The sequence below is a fragment of the Paroedura picta genome, chromosome 6 (genome assembly GCF_049243985.1).
Source record: "Paroedura picta isolate Pp20150507F chromosome 6, Ppicta_v3.0, whole genome shotgun sequence".
In the NCBI taxonomy this organism is placed as follows: Eukaryota; Metazoa; Chordata; class Lepidosauria; order Squamata; family Gekkonidae; genus Paroedura; species Paroedura picta.
The window spans coordinates 74860626-74884705 of NC_135374.1; the positions used below are offsets into that span (position 1 = coordinate 74860626).

General features: G+C 42.4%; 2 protein-coding genes across 3 annotated transcripts in view; both read left to right on the forward strand.

The window, feature by feature from the left end:
- RPS6KA3 (ribosomal protein S6 kinase A3) overlaps nucleotides 1-6558 on the forward strand; it is a 67626-nt gene extending 61068 nt beyond the window's left edge. For both annotated transcript variants that reach the window (XM_077343067.1, XM_077343068.1), the window contains exon 22: nucleotides 1226-6558. In XM_077343067.1, coding sequence (XP_077199182.1) covers nucleotides 1226-1348 — 123 coding nt within the window. In that variant the 3' untranslated portion in view covers nucleotides 1349-6558. The remainder of the gene's footprint in view (nucleotides 1-1225) is intronic.
- Nucleotides 6559-8778: 2220 nt separating this feature from the next.
- EIF1AX (eukaryotic translation initiation factor 1A X-linked) lies at nucleotides 8779-24080 on the forward strand. The gene is made up of 7 exons (XM_077343069.1): nucleotides 8779-9023; nucleotides 10456-10539; nucleotides 15738-15841; nucleotides 20790-20840; nucleotides 22246-22327; nucleotides 22426-22517; nucleotides 23034-24080. Exons 1-7 carry the CDS (start codon nucleotides 9008-9010, stop codon nucleotides 23037-23039), a joined length of 435 nt encoding a protein of 144 aa, XP_077199184.1. The 5' UTR covers nucleotides 8779-9007; the 3' UTR covers nucleotides 23040-24080.

A 24080-nucleotide genomic window follows, 5' to 3' on the forward strand; every position in this document is an offset into this window, starting at 1 on the left:
TCCACTTTAAAACTCACTGCACCCTACTCTACTGTTCTCTCTGCACCCTACTCTACTGTTCTCTCAAGTATTCCCCACTCTGACTGCATCTGCCAAGTTACCTACAGGCTTCAGTCTGAACTTGTTTTCCAGTTTGTGTCTTGTATATCTTCTTAGTCCACTGTCCCTGCACTAATTTGTTCATACACAATAACCAGTAAAGTTTTCATGATTAGGACATCAAGTTTTGTAAAACATTGTACTGCTATTCCTTGTCGAAATTATTTATTTGCTTGTTTTATTGCATTTGTATACCGCCCTTCCCTAAGGCTTAGGGTGGTTCACATATAATGTAGCAGGAACAATACATCAACCATGGTGATTATAACAATGAAGGTAACAGTAATAATGATAACAGTGATAATGAACAAAGGATAACATTTTAACAGGGTGAACAATCTAACAGGCCCACAATTGGTCATATCTATTGCATGGGTTCGAGGCTCAGTAAATGTTGTTTGGTTTCAGTCAACCTCAACCAAATACATCCGGGAGCTCATTTCACCAGGTAGGTGCCTGTACAGGGAAGGCTCTGGTTCTGGCTGAAGTCAAGCAGACTTACTTGGATCCAGGCATCACTAGCCAGTTGGAGGTGGCGGAGCGCAGAGCTCTTTGAGAGCCGTAGGCAGAGAGACAATCCCTCGGGTACACTGGGCCCAGACCTCGTAAGGTCTTGAAGGTAATTGTTAAAGCCTTATGCCTGATCCGGAATTTGACTGGTAGTCAGCACAGTTGTTGGATTATGGGCCGGATTTGGGACCTCCATGATGTTGCTATGAGGACCCTGGCCACTACATTCTGGACCAGTTGCAGTTTCCAGATCCAAGTTAAGGGTAGGCCTGCGTAGTGAGTTGTAGAAGTTTAGAGGTGACCATCGCATGGATTACTGTGGCTAGGTGTTCTGGGGCCAAGTAGAGCACTAGTAATTTAGCGTGGCGAAGGTGGTAGAAGGCCAGTCACGCTACTCTTGGGGCCTTGGCCTCCATTGAGAGGGAAGCATCCAAGATCACACCCAGGTTCCTAGCGAAGTGGACCACTGACAGCTGCTATGTAAGGCATGCACTTGAATATCACAGGACAAACCATATTATTGATGTGTGCGGTCATGGAAAACAACAGGGAATTAAACTAGATATGATTATGGAATCATATTTAACAGTTTTTTAAAAACACTTTGTATTTCTAGGGTGCCATGGCTGCTACATATTCTGCATTGAACCGGAATCAGTCACCTGTTTTAGAGCCAGTGGGCCGCTCAACACTTGCTCAGCGAAGAGGTGTCAAAAAAATTACCTCAACTGCCCTGTGAAGTTACCTCAATTGAAAATGTTGGTACCATAGTTAAAGATGATAGCACAAAATCTGGGCAACAGGTAGCACATATCCAAGATACCTGCAAGCACACTGTTCCAGCTGGTACCTGTTATGCTGCTGTTTCCTGCTTTCATCTACTCTTGCTTTAAACTGCTGATAGTAAGGAAAAGAAAAAAAAACATTGCCCTTCAGATGGAATGTAAAGTGGAATCAATGGAAAATGAACATGCTTGTGAGAGAATTATGAACACTTCTCACATAAATACACTGAATAAAGCACTCTGCACCATATAGCATTATTTTTATAGGGAATGTTTCTGGTCCCTTTAAAATATTCTTTGTTACATGTATGGATGGACCATTTATGTTAAGCACTTAGCTTAAACAACTCTGTTTATATGAGCACTGTATTATTTGTGCCATCCAGCATTTTATATGTTTTGTAAACTTACTATAAACAGTACACTTCTATACTGTTTCTTTTACATGCCTTCTATTTAGATTAATTAAAGGAAAATTAAATCTGATTATACCATTAATCAGTATGGTTGGACATCTCTAAAGCAGCTAGACTGTTAAACAGCTATTGAATGTAATATTGCAAATAAATGTTTCCCTTGCCTGTTTCCCCACAGATACATTGTTAGGAGTTATGAGAAACAGGTGTCACAGTATTTAAAGCTGTAACAGAATTCTCGTTGTCACATGTGCACTCGGTACTGAACTGAAGTGAAAAAGTAGTTATCTGTGTATTGCTAATTCCATTGTCCTTTTTGTTGACCTTGGAACCCATGTCAGAATAGTTTTCAGTTCAGGTTTTGCCTGTAATTGGTCATTCTTTAAATTCATTGCTTTAAAAGGAGGTATAGTTCTTATGTAGTGCTGAAGGGCAGTAGGAGGAAATGTCATTTTTAAAGCTGTAGTAGCAAGCAGTCCAATAATGGGTATGCTAAGCGGATTTTTTTCCCTGTGATCAGGAAATCTCAGAAGCAAATTCTTGTATTTGGGCTACTTTCGAGCTGCAATCAAAACTAGCGTGAATGTGGTCAGAGTCTGTGTAGACCGTTATTATGAGTTTTGATGGACTACAGATTAGCAAATTTGATGTTCATGTTATATAATCAGGATCCCAAGTAAAAACAGCACAATCTTCAGTTTTTATCGTTTTTTTTTTTGTAAAGATGAAATAGTACTACATCTTAAGATTTTTATCAGTCACATCATCTTCTTGAGTACAATTTCTGGGAAACATTGAAATTACATAGATCAACGTGTGCAATATACTGAAAAGCAGCAAAATTTGATGGATCACCCACTATTCTACCAAAGAAATTCTTCTTTATGTAATATTTGCCCATTGTATTTTGTCCATAATGTAGTCACCGGCCTTGGTGCAAATGCTTACCTTCCTTCTTATCCGAGAATCCAATGATTTTTCTTTTCTTCCTCTTCAGGTTTATCTGTAGAAAATTACTTCATCTTACATACTTTTGCCTTAACATGTTAATGTGATTACTTTTTCTATTCCATCTTCTTTATGTTAGCTTTTTTTGTTTGTTTCAGGTGATCAAAAATAATAGTTTCATTCAGCACTGGCTATTTAAAAACATGATTGCTGTTTTAAGAACATAGTTGGGGATATGCATCTGAATAGTTTGCAATTATATTTCTGTCATGTATTTATTTTAAAGCTACCTACCCTTCTGGATATATTTTCCCTTTAGTTATGTTACCTATGGACCTTTAATTTATTATTTGATGAATTTTGGTCTTTAGAGCTCCATATATACATTTTTTTGCTATGCATGGAAACTTTTAAAAAAACATCTTTTTTCTATATGTTGCCTGCAGCAGTCATTGCAAAGATAAATACAAAGTCCTAACACCCTGACCTGAACATTATTCTAATTTTTTTTTGAACGCCTCATGTTGAATCTTGGAAGAATTCAGCTGATAATGATAGAATGGTGTCATTGGGTAATGCCACACTAGGCAAATGAACTCTGCTGGGCTGCAGGGCTATCAATAATCTGGGACCTATGTCCACTGTTGTTTGTACTTGTTAATTGTTAGTGTTCCATGCGAAGAATGAGCCATCTGCATTTTCTTAGTTGGAGATTATTGTGGTAGTCTATAAATGACCTCTTCTTAATATTCTTCCTTTCATTTTTATGTATATTTTTAAAATAGATTGCTGCTCTTATCTATATGGTCCTTGATGTTTCATCCCCAGTGTATCATTGGCATATCTCAGCACCATTTTGCCTCTGAAGCACATCTGATGCAACTTACAGCTAATAAACAGAATTTGTAATGTGTACTTGACTTCTGGAGAGGTGCATAAAAAAGCAAGCTTTGTTTTGATGGAGTGCTAGTTTTTCATGCAAGTTTTAAATTATTGTGAAGGAAACCAACCTCATCACTTTCTGCAAAGTTGGCCATACTGAGTGTGATCGTGCACAGGAAATTTGAAGTTGAGAAATACAGTAACAGAATCTTTAAATTGACAAGGATGTTGAAATGTCTGCAGCTATTTGAGGAAATCGAGGAAGTCCGTTCTATAAAGTTCATTGTGCCAAAGTAAGATTGACCAGAAATTTAGAAGGGTTTCCCCCTTGTTACAAAGTAGTATGCAGACAGTAGTCTATGTCTCCTATGCCTTGGGAAACTTCAGTTGATTTCCATGCAGTTTGACATCTTCATGCGTATCTAGTATTTAGATATGTTGGCCCTTTAATTAGTAAACATGCTTCCACTGTAGCAGGGGTAGTCAACCTGTGGTCCTCCAGATGTTCATGGACTACAATTCCCATGAGCCCCTGCCAGCAAACACTGGTAGGGACTCGTGGGAATTTTAGTCCATGAACATCTAGAGGACCATAGGTTGACTACCCCTGCTCTATAGTTGTATAAGACTCTTCTCAAAAAATAAAGGTGACTCTGAAATTATAACAGGTGCAAACAGTTAGATTCAAGCTTACCCATTTTTTAGATCTTTGCTCAGGTTTTGCAATAAGTTTCTAGGACGGAAATTCATTTTAGCAGTTGTCTTTGAACGAAAACTTGCATCTGACTACAAAAGAATGTGAAGGCCAGTTTCCCAAGATATACTTCCATAGATCCTTTTTTCAGCACTATCCTTAAATAGATGTAAGCTCCCCTTCCTCTGCCTGCACTCTGTTATATATTATTTTAGGTTCTTGGTCAGCATAATCTTCATTTGTTTCAACCAAATCTGATTTCATAACTGATTTTCCTTTACTGTGTAGTCACATGCTAATATGGGAGGAAAACATTTCCAAGGTTGCACTGAGTGTGATTGAAAAAGCATCATGCTCATGGAAGAAATGGGAACTTTCAAAAGATTTTATAGATGAAAGTATCAAATTAGCTACAGTACTGTTAAAGGCTTAGATTTTGTTTCTGATCACTGCTGGCAGTGATCATACAGCAATTTTCTTCTTTCCATAAAATCCTTTAAATGCTACAATCCTAGAACTAAATACAATACATTTAAACCCAAAAAGCCATCATTTCAGTTAGGCACAAGTGTTGACTGTCCAAGTTACATTATTGTAAATTGGTATCAGCCAAGATTAATAGTCAATCTTTTTCAAAGCTTTTTAAAAATAATCTTTTATCTTTTCATTCTCATCACTTGATGTTGGCTTTTTACTTTATATGAAAATGCTATAAGACAACTGTCCATTGAAAAGACTTATGATTGCTTCATGTTAGAAGTATAAACAACCACCCTTCTTGTCTCTGCTTTTCTCTTCCTGTATCCTGAAATATTAGTATTAATAGTGCATATAATCCTGCCAAAAGATTTTTTAAAACCATGTACTAAATTTCTTAGTATGTGAACTGGGGAATTTAGAATAGATGCTATGAAGAATGGTTACTAAGCTACCCAGGGTGTTTAGGACAGCTATGAATTCTATAGTTGTTTTTTCTGTGGCCACTTCAACTTGTCCTGTGTATTCATAACTGTGGTAGGAAAAATCAATATGCTTGCTTACATGCAGCCTTGGCACCTTAAACCACGAAACTGAATTATTACCACTTTAAAATTGTGGTACTCATGGGTTCTTTCATATGAAGTGGAATCACTGCACATTTTTTCTTCTACTATAGCAAGATATTTGGAATTATATTGCCATTTGGTAGACATTGAACAAGAATTGTCAGGTTCTGTTGTCACTCTGGTAATATGAAACAAGTGTCCAGGATTGAACATCTCCTGATGAAATGTTAGGCAGCACACCGTACCTCCAATAAGCATTGTGCTGTCCAAGCTATATCTGGTTTTATGGTATCCACAAATATCTTTGTTCTGATTTTTAAAAAAACATGAAAAGTGAACTAAGTTGAAGGATTGTAGTTAGATGCTTAGCAGAGCAAAATAAAGGACCAGTTATGGTTTGAATATCAGAAAAATTGAGATTTCTTTAGTATGCCTTGTTAGATTATCTGTCTAGTAAAGAGTAAACAAGTATTTAAAGCTGATTTTAAATACATAATCAGGGCATAAGGAAATGTATTTAGATTTTTGTTGTAAATGTCGTAGATGAACTAACGTGCTGCTTTTCTGATAATAGGAAAGATGGCTTTAAGGCATGTAAATCCTTGGTAAGCAGTAATGAATGGCTTTTAACTCATGAAAATGATGTATATGATTAGCTTTATCTTGATACTTCAGACCTAATCAAAGGGATGGTGCACTCATGAGGGATGTAATTATTTTGCAGTTTTAGTGAAGGGGGGTTGGGTTGGGGGATCTACTTAAGAGATTTTTTAAAATATATCAGAAAATATTTTTCTACAATTCTGTACAATCATTCTTTATATTGACTTTCTCAGCATGACATGTAAGTCTAGGGTACAGTAACAAAAGTTCAACTGTATTGTACCTTTAGGATAGAATTTTTTAAAAGTATCTATTAGATGCTTGTATTAGCATAATGGAATGGAAATGCTAGTAAAAAGCCTAAATAGTACTGAATACTTTTGACTGTTTCCTTGAGAAAGAGAACTTTGAATGTTTCTAAAATATTGTAAATGTGTAATCAGAAGTGTTCAGACATAACCATAAACAGGCCTGGAAAGATACCATTGCTTGTATCCTTGTTAAAAGGCAGGTTTTGTAGTCTTCAAAAGAAACTGAATTTATACAACAAATAAACTTTCAAAGATATTAACAAATGTGTGTATCAAGTAATTGTGACTTCTGATGTCTTTCTTACAAAATAATCTTTAGTGGTGTGGTTTCTCCTTAGTATTCTAATTTTATAATATAAAAATCTGAATTAGTTTATTTAGGTCATCAGAAATAATTTACAACCAATTTATCCCCTTCCTAGAATTTTCTAGTATGCATAGAGGGTTCATAGTGAAAGACGGGAAAACATCTTTCAAATTGAGATGAGTTGTAAGACAGGCCAAATTATGTTACGGGTTACACTCCTTTAGCTTTTAAAGAAAAAAGAACAGCATGTCTGCATTCTCTCTCATCCTCTGATCTCTTGCCGAGCCAGAGAACTTGAGGGAGGAATGTTTTGGGCTTATCCTGCGTTGAGCAGGGGGTTGGACGAGATCGCCTGTATGGCCCCTTCCAACTCTATGATTCTATTAAGCTGGCTTCTGGGTCAGGTAAAAACAACCATCACTTACATAGATGTCTTTTGGTTTAGTGTGGATGGCGTTGGGAAGCAGTTTTCATTCACTATCCAGGTTTCCGAACCATTTTTGCAATCCTTTCTAAACCAGCTTTGCTGGGATGCTTTGGGAAAGATTGACAAAAAGCCAGGATGTCTGCCATGTGGCCAGGAGAGTCTGGCTTTCCCTGGTCCTCTCTCCATTCAAACAATTTCCTTTTCTTCAGTTCCCATAGTGGTTATTCCACCACCACCGATCAAGGGTGGGTTGGGGGGCTTAAAGTTTCTAAAAATCTATAGTTGACAACATATCATTGTATTACATCAGTTAAAGATTATTTAATACCTCAAGAAAGCCCTGTCTCTGTGGCATGGAAGGAAATGGCCTCCATAGGAAAATGCAGGAAAAGCTGCAAGCTCTGTTTCCATTGCACGGCTAGGGTTGCCATTTCTAGGTTGGTTAGTATCTGGAGTCTTCATTGGTGGAGTTAAAATGGGTGGGATTTGGGATGGGGAGGGACCTCAGTATTGTATAATTTATGGAGTCCACCCTCCAAAGCAGGCAATTTTCTGCATGGAACGGATCTGTTTGGTCCAGCGATTGTTGTAATAACGGGGGAGGGGGTCCCTTAGCCCTTCCTGGGGACTGGTATCTCTGCATTGCACTTGTAAGAACAGCAACACAAGGCCATATAGGCTGTCTAGTCCAACTGCCTGTTCAGTGCAGGATCACTGCCAGTGAGAGGAAGCTCACTACCTCCTTAAGGTTCCATTGCTGAACTATTCTGAAATTTCCTCCTGATATCTAGCCAATGTTATTCTCCAGGTACTTTAAACCCATTACTGCGGGTCTTATCCTTTGCTGCCAGCAGGAACCTTTCCCTGCCCTCCTCTAAGTTAGTGGTCCCCGACCTTTCTTTGGTCAGGGACCACCTCCGGGGCGAGGGGAGAGCCAGCGGCCTGGTCACTGCACGGCAGCTGCGCGCAAACGTGCATGCGCAGTTGCCGCACATTCGCATTTCCGCCAACGCACACGCATAGCAACTGCGCGTGTGCATTTGCGTCGCCGGCGTACCAGGCCTGCCTCTTCCCCGAGCTTCTCGCTGTGAGGGGGGAGGCAGGTGCGGCTGCCGGCAGCCATGGCCTTTGCAGAGCAGTACTGGGCTGTGGACCGGGGGTTGATGACCCCCGCTATAAGTGACCACCTTTCAAATACTTAAAAGAGAGCAATCATGTCTCCTCTCAGGCTCCTCTTCTCCAGGCTGCACATTCCCAAGTCCCTCAACCCTTCCTTATGGGGCTTGGTCCCCAGATCATTTTCGTCACTGTCCTCTGAACCCCCTCAATTTTGTCCACCTCCTTTCTGAAGTGAGACCTCCAGAACTGCACGCAGTACTCCAGTACTTCCTGCGCACACACACATCTTGAGATACAAACTGGGCATGCGCACGAAAGCTCATACCTTGAATAAAACTTGGTTGGTCTTAAAGGTGTCACTGGACTCTAAACTTGTACAGGAAGTGTGCCTAAGAACCCTCAGTTCCTAACAGAGAAAGCTGCCATGGCGATCAAGGGGAGACTCAGGGGCGTGTGCGCGGGGGAGGGGGTGCATATAACCTCGAAAAACGCACACAAACTCCTGCCCCCGCCCCGCTGCTTGAGAACGGCCAAGCAAGAACAGGAAAACGACGGAAGCCGGAAGCGCTCAAAACATCCGCCTGCGTGCTGCCCTCCGGCCAGGAGAGAACGCTGGAGCCCCTAACCGGCGGCGGGCGGAACTTCGCGAGCGAAGGGGATGCCGGGAGCGGCGACGACGAAGAGGAGCGATTAGCCCGCCCGCCCTTTCTTCGCTCCGGAAGGCCGCGGAAGAGCCTTGCGTGGGTGGCGTCGCGAGAAACGCGTCAGCGTCACGTTTGCTCGGCGCGCTCCTCTTCGCTGCTTCCTTTTACCTCACCCAGGAACGCCGGGAAGGCCGTCTTCCTCTCGCCGCTGCCGTCATGCCGAAGAATAAAGGTGAGGAGGCCGCTCGAGACCGCCGCCCGCCGCCCCCCCGGCTGCGTAGCTGGGATGGGGGTCGCTCCTGCTGGGCGGGGGGCTTTTCTGCCTCCTCCTCCTCCCGTGTGAAAGCAGCGCCCCTTCGCTGCCCTTCCTCGCTCGGGGTTTTCCCTGTGGGTTGAGAGGGGCCTAGTTCAAGTCGCTGTGTGCCTTTCCCACTCCGCACGCTTCCTTTGTGTTTGGCTATACAAGGGCCTCGTCTCAGTCACCGTCCGATCTAGATTTCTTTTCTTAAAAAAAAAAAATCCTCTCTCGGGTATTGGGTATTCAGGAAGACTTTGCTCGGCCTGGATTCAGAAGAGGTGCTGTTGACTGAGGTGGATGTTCCTCACCTCGCTGGACAAATGATCTGAATCTGTATAAGACAACTTAAAGTTCTATAGGCATTTTGTGGCCTGTGCATTGAAATTCTGTGGGTTTCCAATGCTTTTTGTTCACCTAGTAGTTAATCACTTACTAGCAGTCTATTATTAGGACTTGTTCACCTGATTTCAGTCCCCCCCCCCGTTAATTTGTATATATTTGTTTTTTGCTTATCAAAGGAAACTTGCCTTTTCTCAAACAGCTGTCTGGGAAAGCAGTTCCCTGTGGAGAGACTGCTTGGTTATACTTCTTTATTAACGAGTTTTCTTCTTGGGATAGTCATACATGTTTGTATTGAGATGTATGCTGTCTGGTCTCATTACGCTGAAGTTCTGAGGATGGGTAACAGTAAACAACTTATTAAAGAATTTTAAGACAGGCGACTTTTGAAGTATGTTTTCTCTTACCTCCTAGAATAGAATCATAGAGTTGGAAGGGGCCACACAGGCCATCTAGTTCAATCCCCTGCTCAACGCAGGATCAGCCCAGAGCATCCTAAAGCATCCAAGAAAAGTGTGTATCCGGCCTTTGTTTGAAGACTGCCAGTGAATAGACAGAAGCTGTCCAGTTTATGATGTGAATCTCTACCAATTATGGCGCTAGAAAATTATATACTAGTAAAATAGTAGGATCTGTGTCAGAGTCCAAGACAAAAGTATTCTAGACAGTGAACTGGACTTGCTGATTACTCATCATTAATATATACTGGAAATTGCAGAAATATTTTTGAGTCCTAATTTAGGGTATGAGGCCATATATTTTTACTGTGGGGCATTTGCAGATATTTTACACTGCTATAAGTAGTATTATTGCAGCACCTGGAGAACAACTTCAGAATGTTAAATCAACTTGAATTGACTAAAGGAGCATGGTTGATCGGATGGTAATTTTATATGTATTCCTAAACTATCTGGAAAACCGCACATATTTTTATTGCACATTTTTGCAAACATGTCTCTTAACAGTCTCAAATGCTGATTTTCATACTGGTTTTTAAAATGTGACTGTTGTCACTTTCTTAATTTAGGTAAGGGAGGTAAAAACAGAAGAAGAGGCAAGAATGAGAATGAATCTGAAAAAAGAGAGCTGGTGTTCAAAGAAGATGGACAAGGTGAGATATCATTTTCTGTTGTTTCATTTTATTACTAGAAATATAGCCCATTGCAGTCCGAAATGCAATGGGCGCTAGGAGGGAGGCTGGAAGGGGCCGGGACAGGAACGGGCCCAGCCCACCCCGGTGGCCAGCAAGTGCCAGGCAGGCGTTGGAGGAGAGGAAAGGTGATGGGAAGGCGGGGGGGGGACGCGGACGCAGGAAGCGGGGTCATGCAGGCGACCGGCATGGCAGCAAGTCTGGGGCGATCCCCGGCCGAATGGCAAGTCGGCGCAGAGGGCGGGGAGGCGGTCCCGGGGAGCGGTAGCATGTGGGGGGGGGGCAGCGGGTGAGCGCTACGGGGGCGAAATAGGGCCAATTGCTGGGTGGAAGAAGGCAGCTCTGTCCACCCCCCACCCGCGGCTCTCTCGAGCCTTCTCCCGGCCGGCGGAGCAGCCTTGGCGCGTCTGACGCGCCGAGGCCGCTCCGCCGGCTGGGAGAAGGCAGCTCGGCCCACCCCCCACCCACGGCTCTCTCAAGCCTTTTCCCGGCCGGCGGAGCAGCCCACCCCCCACCCGTGGCTGTCTGGAGCAGCCGGCCAGATTCCCTGGCCGGGTGAAGCAGCCAATGGGGAGCCGCGCAAAGCGTGGGCTGCTTGGGCTGGGATGGACACTTGGAGGAGCCAATCATTGGGCTGGGATGGACACTCAGAGGAGCCAAGCGTGGGCTGCTTGGGCCGGGATGAACACTCGGAGGGCTGCTTGGGCCGGGATGGACACTCGGAGGAGCCAAGCGTGGGCTGCTTGGATCGGGATGGACACTCGGAGGAGCCAATCAGGAGCCGCTTTGCGGCTCCTGATTGGCCCCTCCGAGTTTTTATCCCGGACAGGGCCCGTCCTAACTCCTCCCACACAGCCCTTACTCCTTTATTCATGTGTGTGTGTGTATAAGTATATATGTGTGTGTATAGAGAGAGAGAGAGAGAGTACATCAGACATTGGTTGCGTCTAGTTTTCAGTATTTATCTGCTTTAGGGAGATTTTTTTTATAGTACAATTCTATAGCAGATGCTGGAATTTGAGACCATGGATTTCTGTGGGTTTAGATTGGAGTAACTGCTTATAATTGCATTGGAGTTAAGGAAGCTCTGACAGATTTCCCATAGTTCAACATGATCTGGTTTCCTGCTCTTCAAATGTAAATGCAGATAGTTAAAACTTAAGAAACCGTTGCTGTGGGACCCAGCCAGCTACTGCCCGGTTTTGCATTTGGCATTTCTGGGTAAGGTAGTTGAAAGGGCCATAGCAGACCAGCTCCTGGTATTCTTTGGCTCTTGATCCATATCAGTCTGGCTTCCATCCTGGCCACTGGGTAGAGATGGTACTGGTTGCCCTCATCTCCATTGCTTGCTGGATCAGGGTGGGTTGGCTGTGCTTGTTCTGTTAGATATGTCTTTGATGTGGTGGACCATGAACTGCTGGCACACCACCTCGCTGGGACAGGGATACAGGGCACAGTTCTTAGCTGGTTATATTCCTTTTTCCATAACCGGACCCAGATGGTGGCTGTGGGGGATGAGTTGTCAATTCTCAGGGGTAGTCAACCTGTGGTTCTCCAGATGTCCATGGACTACAATTCCCATGAGCCCCTGCCAGCAAACACTGACAGGGACTCGTGGGAATTTTAGTCCATGAACATCTGGAGGACCATAGGTTGACTACCCCTGCTCTATAGTTGTATAAGACTCTTCTCAAAAAATAAAGGTGACTCTGACTACCCCTGCCTTAGGGCACAGTGCTCTTCTCCATGCTCTTTAACGTGGGCCTGCCCTTGTCCTTGAACTGGAAATTGCAGCTGTTGCAAAATGTATCTTCTAGGGTCCTCACAGGAGCACTTTGGAGGGCCCACATCCAGCTTGTGCTGAGGCAGCTGCATTGGTTGCTGGTTCCAGCCTGGATCTGGTTCAAGGCTTTGGTCTTAACCTTTAAGGCCCTTCATGGTCTGGGTCCCACATATCTGAGGGACTGTCTGTTGCCCTATGCCCCCTCCATGGCCTTGTGCTCTACAGGTACTGACTTGTTGGTTGTTCCCAGCCCTAGAGAAGCTCACTTGGCCTTGGCCAGGGCCTTACCTGGTGGAATGAGCTCTCGCAAGAGCTGTGGGACCGGCGGGAGCTTTCCACATTCCACAGGGTCTGCAAGATGGAGGTCTTCCGCCAAGTTTATGGTTGAGGCCGGGATCTGAGTGGAAGATCTGGTTGGCCGCTCCCCTCCCTGGTGCTAATGCAGTAGTACACCAGGGTCATCTATTGGCATTGGGTTAGTGCTCCCTCTCGCAACTTCCTCTATTGGATGTTATTACTCGGGGGGGGGGTACTTAATTTATACTGCCATGTTCCTTATTAATATGTTGTAATTTTATGCCTTTTTTGATATTTTTAATAGCGTTTTATTGGGGTTTTATGGATGGGCTGTTTGTAACCCGCCGGCTTTGGTAGTGGTTGGAAATAAAAATCTAAATAATAAAATAATAAAAATATGGAAAGTATGCTTAAGAGTCAAGGTTCATGAGACACAAAATATAGCAGCATTTTGAGTCTGATGAACCTTGATTCTTTGAGACTTGTTTGTTAATGCCCTCCTTGATTGTGATGGTACTATTTTGGATACCTTGTTCCATTTTTAATTTCTGTTGATGTTCTTTTTCAGTCAGGCACTTGTTTGATTTTCTTTTACCTTGGTAGGGTTTTCATGAGTATCAGATATCCCTGGATTTATATTCTTAGATCCAGTTTTATTCAGTTTGCAGAGGTATTTGTGGAAGTGGAAGATTGCTTACCCCATCCTACTGCGGTCACCACACCCACAATGTTATGGGGATCCTCACTCAACAGGAGCGGAAGGTGGAGTAGAATGGCAGGCTGTAACGTGGGGTGGAGTGTGCTGCCGTGCCATTTAACTTGGTGTCAAAGCTTATGATAAGAGTGCATGCTTTTAATCCATGAAGGCATAAAATCATTTCAGTTAATATTTGAAAATATTTCAATCACCTACCTTGATTGGGTTGCAGAGTGGCAGTTAGGTAATTTATAGTTTACTAGTATCAAAGCCCATTTTGAAAATGGGCCATAGGACAGGAGGGCCCCACAGGGCAGGGCAGTTAAGCTTGCTGTCTAGGTGTTGTGGACCAGGCACAGGGCACCCCAGTGAGACCTTGTCTAGCACAAAGGCACTACAAGCAAAGTTCGTTGAAGCAAACATCTTGGCAGAGACAAAGCACAATAAACCCCAAAGGGCATTTATACAGTAGACCAAATAGAGGAAGGGGGACGAGGGGTACCTAGGCAGGAAGGGAAGTTGGTTCCCAGCGGGCCCAGATGGCTCTCCCTTTGAAGTAGGATGATTACCAGGGTTGATACATTGCAGACACTACAAGGTCATTAGGAGCAGGCTGAGAACAGGAAAAGATAACACTCTCTATCAACCAGACACTTTGGTATGCGAAGGAGGGCCAGGGCCAGCAGCGGTTTTATTACTTTATGGCCACAGCCCGGGAGACTCCCGGGGGACATAGGTGAAACCTTGTCATGAATCCGAGTTCATCACACTAGTCAGCAGTGCTTTGCAGGAGCCCTGCTGCCCTCTGCCCTTGCTCCTGCAGACAAGGAGGGCCAAGCTCCAAGCTGGGCCAAATGTCCCCTTCCCAGCTCTCCCTGCAGCCAGAAGCCTTAGGTGTGTAGTGAAACCAGACAGCCCTCCTTGTCCTATCAATGGCCAGGAGGCCATGGACTGCAGCTGGACAGCTACTGCCAGCTGTCCGCCTTACCTCCTGCCACCGAGTCCACCCCATGACAAGTGCAGGGATGCAAAGCAAGTAATAGGGCACTGGGGTACCAGTATGGTGTATCAAATCTTACAGTATACTTAATCAACAGACTTCTAAGGAGGCTTCAGACTTCAGTGGAACACCTTAAGCTAGGAGTAGCAGTCTTACTCTCTGTTAAGAAATTGTTTCTCTAAACCAGTGGTCCCCAACCCCCAGTCCAGGGACAGGGACCGGTCCGTGGATCAGTTGGTCCGAGGCCGCAGCTCCTCTTCATCCTCTTCCCTGGGTGCAGCCTTGGGAGCTGCCCTGCCACTCTGCTGCCGGCTCACCTTTGGTGCTCTCCAGCAACCGCCATGGCTGGGGCTCCCCCTCGGTGTGGCACTACACAACTGCTGCTGGCAGCGCCCCCCAGTGGGCAGTGGGAAGTCAGGAGCACCAGCGGGAAAGCAAGTAGAGCAGGGGCTTAGGTGGCGGTGATGATTCTTCGGTAAAAGACTACCCACCCCCCGGGCCTCAGCAAAATTGTCAAGCATTGACTGGTCCCTGGTGATAAAAAGGTTGGGGACCACTGCTCTAAACTGAAGTTTCTTGTTGACAACAATGAAATTTATGCCCCTTGAAAAAGCCACACAGTGAAACGCGTTGGGATTTGTTTGATATTCTGAACATTAAAGAACTATTGAAATTTGAAGACTCCTTATAAGACCCTATTTGATACACCATACTGGTATCCCAGTGCCCTATTACTTGCTTTGTGTCTGGTCCTTCACTGGGTCCTACCCCTCCTATTTCAGTTTTGCAAGTGCTAGGATATGACACACCATAGGAGGAGCAAGGGGCAGGGAAGAGCCTTTCATTGGCTCTCACTGTGGAACTGCCATCAGCTTATTGGGGGGAGGGTGTTCCCCAGTGAGTGCCAATCAGAGATTTGGCAGATCTTTGGAAAGGTGGTCATTTTTTTATGTGGGATGATGATGATACTAACATGATGCCTCATAGGCAATCCGTACAAATAGAAATTCATTTGAACAAATTGACTGCTGTTTTTTAAAACTCAGCCTTGTTTTCCTAGTATTCTTTTCTTATTCTGCAACAGCTTTTGTTCTCGTTGTAAATGCCATCTATTAAGTTCATTAATTGTTTTTGGGTTGATTAATCAAGGTGGGATAGTGGATCCAGGAGTCTTGTGATAATCACTGTGGGCATCTGATGCTGGAACCTCAATTTTGGCTTTGTGTAGTTTGTAATATTCAAGTCAGCTGTCTACTTGTTAGTCTCTGGTTTAAATAACTCACTACCCTTTACTGGAGAAAAGTGTAAGTTATAGTGGTACATATATCTCTTGATTCTTGTGTACAGTTGTCTTGGCTGAATTGGTCCATAATTTCTTTCAGAGTATGCCCAAGTTATCAAGATGTTGGGAAATGGGCGACTGGAGGCATTATGTTTTGATGGTGTAAAGAGGTTATGTCATATCAGAGGAAAGCTGAGGAAAAAGGTATGTTCAAGTATGTATTCAACTGTACATGGATATGTAACTCTTAGAGATGCTGTTTATGTATGTATATCTTACCAAAGGTTTTAACAGCTTAGGTAAGATTCTGGATTGTGTTTGGCTGTATTAATAAACTGAAAATTGTTTACATGTGGGCTATATATAGCTGGTGGTTTCCACTGACAATCTCTTTGGTATGTCTGTGAAATGACCCAGAGTGTCCTGGCTTGTTGGTACTTCTAAGAAAAGGGACTTCTTACTTCTTACAGCACACAAGCCTTGCTAACAACATTATTTCATCACTGTCTTTTCTGCACAGTTTCATGTGCTATTGTGCAAGCCAGTCCCAGTTTTCTATAAGATTCGGAGTGTTTGGCATTCTCCCCTTCATCTTGAGCTCGTATTTCCTGCCCAGACAGGCATGTGATGAGGTCAGGAAGAGCATTCCTTCCTCAGTTCTCTCTTTGCTGCCATAATGAGAGGTCTGAAGCTTTTTATTTATTCATTTAGATTTATATTTATTTAGATTTATATACCGCCCTCCCCGAAGGCTTTTACCTTAGGAAGATATTCAGAAAATTCTCTGGTAAAATTTTTCAATCAAGAAATACAAAGAATGTAGGATCAAGATGGTCCAGAACTGTGAGCATGACACCCTTCTGCTGAGTTTTGGGGAGGGGCACCACACCATAGTTTGACTCTTGCTGCCTGTTTACCCATAAAGTCAACCATGAAGGGAATCCTGGAGTAAAAGGGCAGAATCTGAGAAGCAGCCACTGTTCCAGAGAAAAGGACTTGAACGCCCTCAGTCATATCTGCTCTCTCTCCAATGGGTATTTCATCTGGCCACGCTTTAGTGCAATGTAATGTGGCCAGCACTCCTTTTCCTTGCTGCTCACCATACAGTCCACTGTATATGCCTCAGTGGGGCCATTAGCCATCTTAGCAGTATCAGTTTCCCATGATGCCTTCAACCATCACACACATACCTCCTCAATTAATGAGCTTGCCGCTCTCCCCTGTGGAACTGCACAAAAGACACAACAGTGAAAACAGGGGTGCGCTTACCTGTAACGGTAGTTCATCAGGTAGTTATCTGTCGAGGTATGCATTTCTCCTTCCATGTGGACTGCACAGTGGTGAAAGGAAAACTTAAGGAGGAACGCACTTCCCATCTCCATCACATGCCCATTTGAGTGGGAAATGCTGGCTCAAAGGGGAGGGGAGGGGAGGGGAGGGGTGTGTTCCATACACTTTGCATCTTCTGGAAAGCTTTAGCATTTTATTCTGTGTGATGATGATGATGATGACTGGCCTGCTCAAATAGAAGACCACATAATGAAAACCAGCAGCCATGTTTTCTGTCACCTGGTGTCTCCCTCCAGGGCTGCTGAGTCTAAAAGCTTTATGAGTTTTCATTATAGGTTTGTGTGTTCTCAACTGAATTTTGCTCATGTCTTTCCTGTACTTTATGGAAGCTTTGTATTTGCAAGTCAGAACGTCTGTGGTCATTTCTGTCTCTTTGACTCACATTTTTCATCCTGGTCTCAACATTATACCAGTATCTTCAGAAAATATTGACAAGATCTGTGAATTTCCATGTGCCCTTCCTTGACACTTTCCCTTCCCTTTCAAATTGATTCTCCTTCTCTCCACCTTGAATCTAGGATTGGTTACTTTAATTCGCTGACTTTGCTTCCCCATCTCATTTATCATTCCTCTCTTCCCCCCCCCCCCTTCTCATGCTGAGTCAATTTCTGTCTGGCTGCTATCCTCTGTTCTCAAGCACACCTCTTTGTATAGTTGCTCCTTAATAGTCCGTCCAGTATATTCATAGAATCATAGAATCATAGAGTTGGAAGGGGCCATACAGGCCCGCTGCTCAACGCAGGATCAGCCCTAACCATCCTAAAGCATCCAAGAAAAGTGTGTATCCAGCCTTTGCTTGAAGACTGCCAGTGAGGGAGAGTTTACCACCTCCTTAGGCAGCCTATTCCACTGCTGAACTACTCTGACTGTGAACATTTTTTTCCTGATATCTAGCCTATATTACTTGAAGTTTACTTGAAGTTTGTACTTGAAGTTTAAACCCATTACTGCGTGTCCTCTCCTCTGCAGCCAACAGAAACAGCATCCTGCCCTCCTCCAAGTGACAACCTTTCAAATACTTAGAGGACTATCATGTCCCCTCTCAACCTCCTTTTCTCCAGGCTGAACATTCCCAAGTCCCTCAACCTATCTTCATAGGGCTTGGTCCCTTGGCCCCAGATCATCTTCGTCGCTCTTCTCTGTACCCTTTCAATTTTATCTACGTCCTTCACACAGTACTCCAGGTGTGGTCTGACCAGTGCCGTATACAATGGGACTATGACATCTTGTGATTTTTATGTGATGCCCCTGTTGATACAGCCCAAAATGGCATTTGCTTTTTTTACCACTGCATCACACTGCCTGCTCATGTTTAGTTTACAATCCACAAGTACTCCAAGGTCTCGTTCACACACAGTGTTACCTAGAAGCGTATCTCCCATCCAGTAGGCATGCTTTTCATTTTTCTGACCCAGATGCAGAACTTTACACTTATCTTTATTAAATTGCATCTTGTTCTCATTTGCCCATTTTTCCATTGTGTTCAGATCTCGTTGAACTCTGTCTCTATCTTCCGGAGTATTTGCCAGTCCTCCCAATTTGGTGTCATCTGCAAACTTGATGAGTAGTCCCTCCACCCCCTCATCTAGATCATTAATAAATACGTTAAAAAGTACCGGGCCGAGCACCGAGCCCTGAGGTACCCCGCTACTCACCTCTCTCCAGTCTGATGAAACACCATTGACAACAACTCTTTGAGTGTTCTCTAACCAATTCCCTATCCACCTGACTATCTGAAAATCCAGATTGCAGTCCTTTAACTTATCCATCAGAACATCATGGGGAACCTTGTCAAAAGCTTTACTAAAATCCAAGTAAATAACATCAACCAAATTTCCACGATCCAGCAAACCTGTTACTTGGTCAAAAAAGGAAACCAGGTTGGTCTGGCAAGTCCTGTTGGAGACAAATCCATGCTGACTTCCTTGGATCACCGAATTGTCCTCCAGATGTTTGCAGATCACTCTCTTTAATATCTGCTCCATTATCTTCCCCTCAACAGAGGTCAGACTCACTGGTCTGTAGTTTCCCGGGTCATCCTTCCTCCCTTTTTTGAAGATCGGAATAACGTTTGCTCTCTTCCAGTCCTCCGGGACATCTCCAGTCCTTAAAGAGGTCCCGAAGATGATGGATAAGGGCTGTACAAGTTCACTGGAAAATTCTTTGAGCACACTCAGGTGCATTTCATCCAGCCCAGGGGATTTGAACTCATCCAGTGCAGCTAAATGCCTCTCGACAACCTCTCTATCCATGTTAACCTGCCACCCAGACACTATCCTTTGGCTACTGCCATCTCTAGATGTGCCTAAACCCTTTGACCTGTGGGAAAAAACAGATGTAAAATAGGCACTAAGCCTTTCTGCTTTCTGTGCATCTTCCGTTAGAGTTTGTCCATCTGCACCCAACAGTGGGCCTATTGCCTCCTTTACTTTACGTTTGCTCCTCACATAACTGAAAAATCTTTTCTTGTTACAATGGGCTTCCCTGGCCAATCTTGGCTCACACTCAGCTTTGGCCTTTCTGATGATTGATCTACAGTGCCTAATAACCTGTAGGTACTCTTCTTTAGAGCTTTGTCCTTCCCTCCATTTCCTGAACATTTTCCTTTTCCTTCTTAGTTTCTCTTGAAGTTCTCTGTTCATCCAAATAGGCTTCTTAGAGCTCCTGCAGTGTTTTCGTCTTTCTGGGCTAGTCATTGATTGAGCATGCAATAGCTCCTGTTTGAGTAGCGCCCACCCTTCACATGCTCCCTTCCCTTCCAGTATTCTCATCCATCGTATGACACTCATCATGTCTCTGAGTTTATTAAAGTTTGCCCTATGAAAATCCAACATCCGCGCCTGGCTACAAGCTTCCTTGGCTCCCCATCTCAAAAGGAATTCTATAAGGACATGGTCACTTCCCTCTAGGGTCCCCACCTCCTTCACCTCATCCACCAACTCTTGCCTGTTGGTCAGTATTAAGTTGTAACTAGTCTTATAAGACTAAAAAAACCCGTTTCCATTTGGTCAAATCAAGAGATTCTTTCATATATTTCTTTACATGTACATGGGTTGATACTGATAATCTACTTCATGAGCTTCCATGATCCTTGCTGTTTTTATTTTTATTTTTCACTTTGCTTTACCATTTCTGCTTCCTTTTGATCACTTTCTTCTCAATTGTTATCCCTTATAGCTTGCCTACTGTTTTCTGTTTATATTTTCCATGGTGGTTCACAGTTCCTGTTGCTGCTAAGATCTCGAAATTTCCTAATGCACTTATTTGCTCTCACTTTCATCCTGTCTGCAAAGCGATTCCCTGTTCCTGGAATATTTTTTAAAATTTATTTTATTCCTTGGATATTTAGATTGTCCCTCTCCAAAAAGGTCTTGGTGCGGCTTACGATAGTAGGTCCTCACCAGAAAAGAGGAAAGCAGTTCCTTTTTGTTTCTAGATCCCAACTCAAGATCCGCTTCAAGAACATTTCCCCAAAATCAGGTTGCCCTGATTGGGCAGAAAAGTAGGATATAAATGTTGTAAATAGTGCATTTCCCCTTCTCTTCTGATTATTCCTTAAGTCATCCCAGTCATTAATTTTAAATTAATGACCTCCCCCCCCAATTCATTTTGCAGCATCTATCCCCACCACCCCTCTCTGGCTGCTGCATTTCTTTCTCTGAGGATAAAAAAGAAAAAAGTTGGCTGTATCCAGCATTTGTTACCTTTCAGCAAAAATTTTGCCTTACTTAGTGTTAAATTTTTAATTAGAAATGGGTAAGATTTTTTAAGTCTTCACTTTCTTGCTTTGTTTTTGTTCTAGGTTTGGATAAATACATCAGATATCATTTTGGTGGGTTTAAGAGATTACCAGGTGAATATTCTTTGCTTTGTTTTGTTTATCTAATACTGAACTCAGTATGTAAACAACGTATCTCTTATAAAGTCTAAAATAATATTGTGCCATGGTATGAATATATTTTATATGCTCCCCATTTCAAAGGATGGCTTGGGGAGAAGTAGATTAGCTAATTGTGTGGAGTTGTGTTTAAAGCCCAAATTACTAATAATTTGCAATTCAAAGTGGGTCATATTTGGATCAAAGACAGTTTGTAAGGGTTTTGCTTTAAGATCCTTAAGAATCATTTTGTTAGGCAGTGTTGCTTTCACTGGGTGATGCTAGTAATACTGGCCAAGATCTTGCTTGCTAAAGCCCAGCTCCATTGCCTGCATATAGGGGCAAGTACAATAGGCTTCAGTAGGCTATGGAGCATGAAAACATAAGGAGAGCCTTTCTATCAGTGACCCATCTTGGCTCCACCCTGCTTTTTGTTCACTAGCGAGAACTTCAGTTTCATGCCAGGTGTGGGTATGAACAGAATGGGAGGAAGTAAATGGGAAGGGTCTGTAGGCCCACTAAGAATATAGATCTCTGTAGCACAGGTCTATCCCTTAGCCACATTGCTCAAGGTATTTGTGACAGACTGAAGCTATGGAAGAAAGGAAAATCAACACACTTCATTTCATGAGTTTATCCTAGAGTAACTTTGTTTAAGATTACACTGTAATTTTATAATGGCAAACTATCAGAAATTGACACAGTGAGCTTACTTGGCATTAGCATAGCATTTGAGTGTTCAAAATGCTTTATCTTAATTATCATAGTTACTCTACCACCATGTACAGAAAGCGAATAGTGTATTTTTTCATCATGGAAATCTCGGATGGGGGAATCTCACCTCCTAGTGACTTTGTGGGAAGATCAAAACTGTACACAACTCAGTGTCTTAGCCACCACATAATACTAGGTCTTTTGATAACACAAATTATAGTACAAAACCTATCAATATTCAGGTTTTTAGAAATGTAATCGTGACCTGGTTGGCCCAGGGTAGTCTAGTCTCATCAGATCTCAGAAGCTAACCAGGGTCAATCCTGTTAGTACTTGGATTGGGAGACCACCAAGGAATTCCATGGTTGTTATATAGAGGCAGGCAATGGCAAACACCTCTGTTCTTCTCATGTCTTGAAAACTACCTGGTTGCCATATAGCACTTTCCCCCACCAGTGATCTTAATTGGTTGCAACAAATAATGCTTTTACTTTGTGTGTTATTTTAGAGTCAGGATACGTTGTACTTTTGCCAGTGAAAGCACATATAAAATGCTGAGTAACTGCTTAAAAATGACAGTGCTTATACATGTTAAAGTGGCAGTGCTTTTGGAAGAAACTCTTTTTAAATGTTACTTAGAAAGCACTTTATTATTATTTTTTTTTAGGATAACAAGGCTGATGTTATTCTAAAATACAATGCAGATGAAGCCAGAAGTCTGAAGGCATATGGAGAACTTCCAGAGCATGGTAAGAATTTCTTAAGCACAAATCAGAGGGCTTTGAGAACAAGGGGAAACGTCCAGTGGAAATTCTTATCGGGTGCTTACGATAATTCTCTTATTTAGCCAAAATTAATGAAACGGACACATTTGGACCTGGTGACGATGATGAAATCCAGTTTGATGATATTGGAGATGATGATGAAGATATCGATGATGTAAGTATTGTTCTTGGAAGTATTCAACTATTCACATGGTGGTTCTAGGAAATTGTGCAAAAACATTGAAACTTCTCATCTTAGACCTGCGCAGATTGCTAGCTGCTTAGTAGTTTATCCAGCGGTATTCCAATGTCTATTCAGATGGATACAAATCCATTTCCTTGCATTTGAGTTATGCAATACGTGTCTTTTATAGTGTACTTTAGGATCCCTGTTGTTGAACTTGCCAAATCATGTAGATAGTAATTATTTTTCAATTGTAGAAATGGAAGCTCAGCAAAAGGTCTGGCCTTAAACGGCAAATAAATGAAGTTAATGATTTCTCTATCACTGAACTCAATGGGAGAGAATTGCACATGTCCTATCTACTAGGTAATTGATACAAAGACAGTTTTTATAAAAATGGTATAGGAGGCTAAGAATCAAATCAGCTGTAAATGTAATTACTTTATATAATACTGAGTTGAGATTCATTGTCCTGATAATGTAATTATATCGCTCTTTTACTTACAGATCTAAATGGAACTGGGAGGTATACATTCCAACTTTCCACCTCAAGAATTATTTTGTTTCAAGTCCCTATCCTTAAGACTGAAACTGCATAACATTTGTAGTTACAGGAAAACTATCTATTGCCCAATGTTTAAGTATTTATATTTCTTTAAGAAACAGATAATGTTGGACTTGGAAATGAAATATTTCAGCTATTTTTGTCTCTCTACCAATTAGACTTTTACATCTGAGTGTAAATATATTTACTATGAGCTCCCATGTTTGCTTCATCTGTTTTTGCCACTAAATTTCACTAAACCTGTGTTCTCAAATAAAAAAATAATTACTTGCCCTTTAATTATCATGTATTTTGATTAAACACCCAGTTCAGGTTAGTGTTGAATCTACCAGTGCAGTGTCATTTCCTGTTGTCCTTTAAACTTGAAGTCAACTTGTAAGATTCTGATAATCGCAAAGGGCAGGGATCTTCATTAAAGTTCATAAGGCCTGGATATGCTTTTTAAGTTTAGGTGCATGTTACTTTTATACTGCTTTTGATATTAAATTTCCTCTCACAGATAAACTTGCCATAGTGGAGAGAATAAATTTTAAAAATTATGTATGTTTGAATTGCTATTCTGTATTTGGTAGTGGTAATGCTGAAGTTAAACACTGGGTGGCACCAAATTCAAGTTATTCATTGATTTGGAAGACTTGCACTGTTCTCTTGTAATTAAAACATTTTGAAAGTTTAGGGTTGCCCTTGCAAGAATAAATGGCAAATAGTTATGTTGATACATACTTAGAATATTTTTACATTACAAAAAAACTTATGTTATAGAATAAAGTTTTATTTTGAACTTAAATTCCACAAATTATAAGGTACAACTGGAGAGACATATAGTACAGTCTGATTTGGAGTATTTAAGACATTAATGTGAAATTTTAATAATCTTTATCACTAATTAACAAACAGATCAACTAAAGGAATGAGCTTTTCCAGCTTGAGTGGGAGTGGTGCACCTAAAAAGTTCAATAAAGACTAACACGGTCATAAATATTTACAAA

What these genes read in the sequence shown, in the direction of transcription:
- EIF1AX (XM_077343069.1), top strand. An exon ending in GTTCAAAGAAGATGGACAAG is followed by an intron (nt 10,540 to 15,737) that starts GTGAGATATCAT and finishes AATTTCTTTCAG; the next exon opens with AGTATGCCCAAGTTATCAAG. An exon ending in TGGAGAACTTCCAGAGCATG is followed by an intron (nt 22,328 to 22,425) that starts GTAAGAATTTCT and finishes TCTCTTATTTAG; the next exon opens with CCAAAATTAATGAAACGGAC.